General features: G+C 35.2%; 1 protein-coding gene across 1 annotated transcript; it reads left to right on the forward strand.

Annotated features, from left to right (window-relative positions):
* Positions 1 to 668: 668 nt before the first annotated feature.
* On the forward strand, positions 669 to 8445 carry LOC129947110 (uncharacterized). Its single transcript, XM_056057544.1, has 4 exons — positions 669 to 950; positions 1087 to 1431; positions 5846 to 6500; positions 6561 to 8445. Exons 1-4 carry the CDS (start codon positions 853 to 855, stop codon positions 7788 to 7790), a joined length of 2328 nt encoding a protein of 775 aa, XP_055913519.1. The 5' UTR covers positions 669 to 852; the 3' UTR covers positions 7791 to 8445.
* The last annotated feature ends 340 nt before the right edge of the window (positions 8446 to 8785 follow it).

Below are 8785 nucleotides of genomic sequence, written 5' to 3' on the forward strand. Positions count from 1 at the left end.
GGGGTGGCGCAACAGTCCGTTGTGAACCAGGGGCTAGTGACTTACAACTATCAACCATTCCTGTGTGCGAGTACTGTTGTCAGGAATGGAAGGGACCTACAATTTTAGGCTGAAACGGCTAGTTTGAGAAAGCACTTTTTCATGACAAGAATTACTCTTGAAGGATTTGTCAATTCCTCGCAAGGGGCAGTACCCGCGAAAATTCAACGCACTAACCATCATGCCACGGGTACTACTAATACATTAAATAGTTGTAAAAATAATAAAAAATAACCATTCACCGTAACTCCACTGAAAATGTTTACGGATACAAATTGCCACATTATCAATTACCTACTAATTAAATTTATTGATGTCTTATTTTATTAGTTTTCAACACAAAAATATCAAAGATAAAAAAACCACTTTAATACCAGTGCATTGAAAGCCTGTGAGTAATGTGGGTCATGACGTTAAAAGACTACAATCAATAAATTATAATTGATAACATTTCAAGTGCATACAACCTTTAATAATGATATTTGGGAAAATTCTTTTCCTATCTTTTGCCTACTTCACTTATGAGAAAACCACTCTAACTCACCACAGCTGCCAAATTTGAAAAAGGCGGCCTCTTGCTTGGCAAAGAAAACCACCACCAAAAACAAAAAATTCATTTTCATTAGTCTTTTTCTCTTTCTCGCACTCACACAGCATACTCAATCTCAACTCGTGCTGCCGTGCGCGTGTGATGTGACAGACAAACTGCTACTCGGCAAATTTTCAATTTTGTTTGCAAAAAAGAAAAAAGTTTATTTGAATAAAAATTGTTATCCAATCGGTTGTGTTTCAAAAAATACTTAACTAAATAAAATGCACAACATATTACCGCTGACCATAAGCCTCATACCGCTGCTATCAATTGGCTTTGTGACTGTTTTAATAATATGCAAATTATACATAAAAATAAGGTGACTACTCGTAGCTGGATGAATTGAATTTCCGCGTTTTTCTCTTCATTTCGTTACGCGCAAAATGAATTCATCATAATATATAAAATACTCTGCCTCAAATCTATAATTAACTTTTTTGGATTTTAAATTTTAGATCAAACTTCAAAGTGACTGTTAATTGCTGGTTTTGCAATCAAAATACCAAAGTCCCCTACTTGGAGGCGAATAGTTTCACTTGTCCCCAATGTGATCAGTACAATGGATTTACCAAGGATGGCGACTACAATCGGGAGATCTACCAACAGCTGGACTGCAGTAATTTATCCTCGACTTCGAGGAGAGATGATCAGCAAAATGATTTTTCGGATTTGAGCGATCAATTTCCGGCAAATGGATTTTGTAACGTTTGCAATGAGGGACAACGTTTAAAAATTGAGAAATTGGCACAATTCGAACCAAAGAACGAGTCCAAATTCGAAGATGAACTCAAGGTGTACAAGTGAGTATGGACGATAGACAGATAGCCAGAGGCGAAAACTTGTTTTTGTATCAACTTTTAGGGAATGTTGTTCAATCCTTAAACAAAAAGTTAACACATAGAGTGCAAAATCATAATGATTTAGTTAATGCATGTATCTACTGATAACTACTCTTTTTGGAAATGGTTTTTTTTTGTTCTCAGAAAACATCTGGTTCGGTCCTTTTTTTTGGGTTTCTTATGCTTTTATTGACACCTTTTTTTTAGGTGTTTTTTTTTTCATCGGAAAAGGAAAGGTTAGGGTAAAATATAAGAATACAATGAAATTCCTTTAAGGATTCAATAAATTGAATAGTGCACGTTTCTTTTTCATTTAGAGGACACTTTGAAAAACTTTATTAATAATGTGGGTATGTGTTTACATAAGCTGAATGGCTCTTACCCGTCGTTGTATAGTTATCAACATACCAGGTACCCATTTGATTGATTTATGTTTCTTTTGTCTGCCAGTACCTATCAAATAAATTAAACTAATTGAAATAGTTAAAAAAAAAAAAAATTAAAATGAAATGAAATTAATAATTTAATACAAAAATTATCAAGTCTAAAAAAAATCTGATAAAGAATTTTGCATAATTTTTGGTATGGTTGTGTTGCTCGATTGTTTGGTTCCAAAGCTGATGCATTTCAAAAACTGTTGATACCAAAACTCTTGAGTTTAATTCTTTGCCTAAAACAAGAGTTAGTTATGTAATTTTATTTCTTTCTAATAACACCTTCAAAATAATTACAGTAAATTTTTAAAAGCTAAATTCTAAAATAAGAACCAATACATTTAAAGTTTGAAGATTATATAATGCAAAATCCAATCGGTTAACACAATTTTAAGACAAAAAGGTTAGCGATGAACTTTCTCAACAAAGTATCTACTTATTTTGATAATAAAACTCAATAATTTGCAAGTGTTGTTCATTTCATGATTTATTTCTCGCACAAAATCGCTTTCTAGTATCTTGCGACGCAGACGTTTGTATAGACGGAGATAAAATTACATATAAATATTTGTCTCTCATTCAGTCGCTTCTCACAACGCTTTATCGCACTACTGAACGCGCATCCTTAGAATTGGAAGCTTGTTTTAAAGTGCTCACTTATCGGATAAACTTAAACTTCCACTTACAGCTAAATCAGAAATAATTAAAAGGAAACATCGAATATAAAGGATGAGCCAAACATTTCTCTTTTTAAATATGCATTGAATTCAACAAAATGTATGTTATTCCATTATTAATAGCAAGAGCAGACTTTCAAAACAAATATAAAACACAAGGTCGCTTAAAGAAGGGGACGCTTATACAGAAAATTAGGAAAAAGAAAAATTTAAAGAGGTATTAAAATAAACGTAGGGATTAACAAAACAAATATTAAACTGTGTACACTCTAGTAATTGGTAGAATGTTTCGACACCGAACATCCGAAAACCTTGACTTCTTGGTACCTATAATATGCACATTATTGTTTCAGTAGCGAGGTATTTTTACTACCCTAAATTTAAATAAAAGGGTTTCTTTGATCCGCCCAAAATTCGCCAAGTTATCGTGTACGCCGTATCAAAGACTGAAAACTAAAAACAAAAAAAATCATACCACAAAATTTCAATTACACGACGCGGATAGATAGCGATGGATACGTATTAACGAGCTTTTGAATGTTGCGGATAGACACTACGAGCACCTACACGGTGAACATGGAAATCAGGAGAAGAGCTTAATCTGAGTAAGAAGGATAAAGGATTCTAAACTATTTTTTATTGTAACATATTCTACAAATGTTGTACGACCAATTTATAAAAAAAATAAACGATGTTTTAAAACTTCTATTCGGAACTTCCAGTCTTCTTCGCAGTAGTGCATTCTGTCAGTAAAATTTTCCAAGAACTTTTGATCCTTTGGGAATCAAATTGACATTAAGTGCATGAAACGTTTGGAGATTGTTTGCATAGCATCAGTCCTTTACGGTTCCTATTGAAAAAGTTAAGAGGTCAATCCGAAGATCCAAAGTGTCATTGACATCACTATTAGTTTTTAGGCTTTAGGAAATTCCACTTTGCTTCGTCACCGAGAAATTGCATTCTAAAGAGAGAGTTCTTAGACTTAAACCTCATGCGAACAAAACCTGATTTATTACATCACAGTGTATATGAGATAGGGAAAAGGTGTTAACAAATCATGTGCTAGTACTTATTTCTTTAAATCGAATCGAGTGATGTTCGTCTGGATTACCTATGATATGTTTACTAATGGCCGATTTATTACGTATTATTTATGCATCAGTTTCGCGAAAGTATAAAAGTGACTTTCTGGCATGATTTTGAGCGCGAGACAGCTACGAAGGGCGTTCAATATATTCTCGGTATCGATATGAAGGAAAATGAGAATTCAATTTAAATTGTTTTTATTTTTCAATATAATCTCCCCTAACATCAATGCATTTGTTACATCTTGAGATAAGCTTTTTTAAACCCTCATAAAAATAAGTTTTCTCTTTCCCTGCAAAATACCCATTTATTGCCGACTTGAGTTCTTCATCATCCGAAAATCTTTTTCCACGAAGACATTTTTTCAAATCCGGAAACAGGAAGTAATCACTAGGGGCAAGGTCTGGACTATAGGGTGGATGTTGAATTTCTTCAAAACCACAATCTCGCACAGCAGCCTTGGAAACTCGCGCCGTGTGAACAGGAGCGTTGTCATGAAGAAGCAACACACCCGCTGCGAGTTTACCCCGTCTTTTCTTTTTAATTTCCTCCCGCAAATTATGCAAAGTGGAAGCGTAGGATTTTGCGTTGATGGTGTCACCTTTTTTTTTTGTACTCAATGAGTAAGATTCCCTTTGAGTCCCAAAAACCTGTGGCCATGAGCTTCCCGGCAGACGGAGTGACTGAACTTCTTCGGGGGGTCTGTTCCTGCACTGGCACTGCATGGACCCTTGTTTGCTTTCAGGGTCATAGTGGTGAACCCATGTTTCGTCCCCAGTAACAATCCACTGCATAACACCGTCCGCGTTCTCACTACACATCTCCAAAAGCTCTTTACAGCACGCGATTCTCACTTTTTTCTGAGGCGCTGAGTGCATTCGTGGCACCCACCTTGCGCTGACCTTTGAAAGGTTAAGATGGTCATGAAGGATGGTGTGAATGGTACCAGTCGAAAGCTTGGTGATCTCTGCCATCATTTTCACCTTTATTCGGGCATCCTCGAGAACAAGTTTTTCGACTTCTTTGATGCTTTCTCCCGTACAAGCACTAGCCGGGGCGCCGGAGCGGGGGTCGTCTTCAATGCTTTCTCTGCATCTCTTGAACTCACTTGACCACTTTTGCACAGTTGATAATGAAAGTGCGGAACCCTGGTAAACTGCCACCATTTCTTCATGAATAGTTTTTTGACTTTTTCCTTGCTTAGTGAGAAATTTAATTACAGCGCGATACTCAATTTTCACCATCATCGTCTCAGTTGCCATTATGATTCTGTTTAAATAGAGATTTAACGGTAAATAATAATCACATTTATATGAAATTTTATATGAATGCACTAAAATAATAGTATTACTTGATAAATAAGTCAATTTATATATATAACCACAGCTTCACCCCGATACCGAGAATATATTGGACGCCCCTCGTATATAGTGCTAATATAACAATAACAATATGATTAAAAATAGAAACCATTTGATAGCCCACCCTAAACATAAATACGAGATCTGTTTAAAAACTAAGATTATATTTTTTTAGTTTTTTTCGAAAATTTTGATTCTTTTATGGAATTCTATGTTATTCATTCCTCAGCAATCTCGCTTGGTGATGCGATTTAAATCTCATCATTCATGGTACAATCTTTGAAACAGAAAAAATACGTTTTGAGTTTGGTGACTGAGGCTGGATTATTTTGTTTCCTGGGTCGAGTTCTTTGATCAAATTCAACAATTTTAAAACAAACTTCTTGGCTGATTGTTTCATACTCAAAATACTCTAAAAATACAATGACGTGAGTCTATTCAGTGTTTTCGTAGGTTATTGGCTTACTAGAATTTGATTTGCAGGGCAAGCGTAGTCTTTCATCTTTTATCGACCCCCTGTGAAGAACTTGAACCACCTTATAGTCTAGGATATAAGTCGAAAAATGACCTTACTTTAAAATAATAAAGACCATAATAATAACCTCTGAGCTCCTCTTATTTGGTACCGGAGCAAAAAATATGGGAGTGAAAGGGGTCAAGTGAACTTATTTTTTTGCAAATTACTTGAAAACCATATGTTGTTATGAAATGAAAAATTTTGTTCTAAGATTATTTTCATTTAATTTTTTATTGTATTTTTTCCATTTGGGGAATTATAAAAAAATACAAAACCTTCTATTTATTTATCTCGTTTTAGGAACCAACTAGAAGAACAATACCGCCTCTGTACAACATGTGATCGTCATCTGAAAAGAGTTCTGCGTGAGAAGAAAAAAATGGTTCTAGGTTCGAAGTTCCTCGATTTTATTATCAAAGGAGCTGAAAAATTCAAACAACCTCATTTTGCTCGCATCAAAAATGCCCAAAAATCTAAATTAAAACAAAAAATCTCCATCTACCTGACGCTTCTAGCATTTATCAACATAATTTGCATTCTCCGAGGTCTACCCGCTCTCAATAAGGAACATTTGACTTGGGTATTTGGCGAGCGCATTGGACATTATTCATTTTTAATGATCTCACACATTCTGACGCTAATCAAAGTTCTTGCATCGTATTCAGAAAAACTCACCAATCATCCGATGGTACATAAATTAGGTCTCTTCATGAGAACCATTGCAATGATGGTCCTATACTCAATGGGAATGAAAGTGCCCCAGGTGGTAACTTTGAATATGACTTCTTTTCTAATGCTTGCTGCTCCCTTTTTGATGCTTGGATTTTCATTCCTACATAATTTCGTTGATGGATTTAGACTCAGTCGATTCACATTCATGTTGACCTTGTGGAGTTTATGTGCTGGTGGAATACTTGACCAGGATTTGCTGAAAGCATCCAGCGACGTTATTTTGGTTTGAAATAGTTTTTTTTTTTTTGTTGATTTAGTTATATTAATTCTTTTTTAATTTCAGCTAATTGCATCACTAATCACAGTTTATTTATCACTTACTAGCGACCCTGAATCAAACTTGGCCCGAAATGATGACACTTCAAGTAGTTTCCACAAAATTTATTCGGAGGACTGTCTTAGTGATGACGACACCCGTGAGACCATCAGTTTGCTGAGCCAAAAACTAAATAGCAGCGGAAACAGTGTAATGAGTGCCTCGAGTGGCCGATCATTTGTATCACACTCTCAATTACCAAATGAGCGTCTGGTCAGATCTCCAATTACTTCTTCACTTTTGAGTCTAAATGGCGCCCCTCGATCACCAGCCTTTCAGAGTTTTGCTAGAGACCCTGCCGATCAATCAATTCTAAGGAATCGCAACTTTGCTGCCTCAATGAGTAACTTCTCGACAAATCGCTCATTATTTGCTTCGAATTTGGAACTCGATTGTTTGCGTCCACAATCGACCTTCGGAGCTAATACGTCATTTACATCTCCTACAGTTATGAATGCCACTCTCAATGCGTCGAATGCAAACAGATTTAATGATGTTGGTTTTGCAAAGACTCCAGTTGGTTTTGTCAACACCCCACTAGCTTCGCCCTTCTCTGTATCCAGCAGTGCTGTTTATCAGAGATCTAACCTACTAACCCCCTCACGCTTTAGTACTAACAGCTTGGCAACTAACAATCCCGCAGCTTCTTGGCTTTCAGGTGGCTTTTTTAATAGTGGACAAGTAGGTGCAGCCCATCAGGCACCAGTGGAGAAGAATACTTACTTTCAAGACCATCGTAACGCCATGAATTCCATTCAGGAGAACATTTCACGTGCCTCCTCACATTCCTCTGGCTTCGAGTCCCAATCGAGTGCAAATCCGCGAGAAAACTCCATCTGTCCCGAACAAGATCAATATCCACAAGTTTCTACTTCCATATCTGACTGTCAAAATGGTTTTCAACCAATTGACCAAGCAGGACCATTTCACCGACCCACCCCTCTAATCAATGGCTCCTTTCAGCCGTCAATGTCTTCTACAACTGGTTCCCTTTGTGGATTCTCCTCAGCAAATTCTCTAAATTCAACCTTACAACCTCTATCGGTGTCCTGTAATCAGGAGTACTGGAAGCCACCGAAGGCACCAACAACAACTAGGTCAAATGCATTTAACCTGCGCAAAATAAATGAAGAACTGCCACCGATTCAAAGGGGTGCCTTGTTGAAGAAGTGGAAGGAAGGCCAGACTCTCTCATAAACTTAAATTTTTATAGTTATTTTAGTATTTAAGGCAAACTATTTGTAAATAATAATATTTATACTAATCACACATTCTTATTTAAGAAAAAAGAAACTTCTGGAACAAAAACATAATGATAAATAAAATATGACACTGCCATCACAAAAGTCTGCAGATAAAATTCTTTACCTAAAGTCAAACGATGGTTTTTAGTTCTTAAAAATACTTTTAAAATTATCATATCTTTGATTGGTTTTTGGTTTGAATAGGAACCAAAAATATAAAATAATTAATTACACTAATTTGTTTCTTTTTAACTCGCAGAGATAATATTCTCTCTTTTTCTTTGTTTAGACTGATTTTAAGATATTTAAGATTATAGTTGAATTGAAATATAAAAAAAAAAAAAACAAATATTTAAAATAATTTTAAGACTTAACTTACTATAATTTTGCTTTATTTTTAGACATAGACAAACACTCGTAACGTCTTAAGTTAGTTTTATTATAGTAAAGTATATAAATAAGTGATTTAAAGATGTGGTAATTTTTTTTGTGCAGACTAGAAACATTGGTTTTTTTATTTATAACTTTAATTAAGAAGATGAAGAAAGTGCTGTTATTTGTTGAAAAAGAAAAAGTTGCGTTGAATGATTAATAAAAATTTGCTTTATTTTTTAAATTAAAAAAAAAAATGATCTTTTTTTGTTTGCTATGAGAATACGTTTTTAATTCTAAAGGCCTCTGACTTTGAACTAGCATATACTGTGAAATATTGACGTAACCATGTTAATATGTGAGCAATTTGTATCGTTTTGGAGAAATAAAACTATTGCTCTTGATATTTCAAAAGCATCTGACCCTTTTTTAACTGCTTATACTCTAGTGAAATAGCCAGTTGATTTCCTCCCCTTAAGCAGTTCAACCGTAATACTCGCGCTTCTAGGAATGCTCATCAGGAAACCCTCGAGCCCAACTTCGGCCGTACTGTCAAATACAAAGATTCGTTCTTTA

Source organism: Eupeodes corollae, chromosome 2 (genome assembly GCF_945859685.1).
Source record: "Eupeodes corollae chromosome 2, idEupCoro1.1, whole genome shotgun sequence".
Lineage (NCBI taxonomy): Eukaryota > Metazoa > Arthropoda > Insecta > Diptera > Syrphidae > Eupeodes > Eupeodes corollae.

Bases quoted from the DNA above. Each gene is read 5' to 3' on its own strand.
- LOC129947110 (XM_056057544.1), top strand. From the start codon at position 853: ATGCACAACATATTACCGCTGACCATAAGCCTCATACCGCTGCTATCA. The intron at 951-1,086 runs GTGACTACTCGT...TTTAAATTTTAG, and splicing joins AAATTATACATAAAAATAAG to ATCAAACTTCAAAGTGACTG. The intron at 1,432-5,845 runs GTGAGTATGGAC...ATCTCGTTTTAG, and splicing joins GATGAACTCAAGGTGTACAA to GAACCAACTAGAAGAACAAT.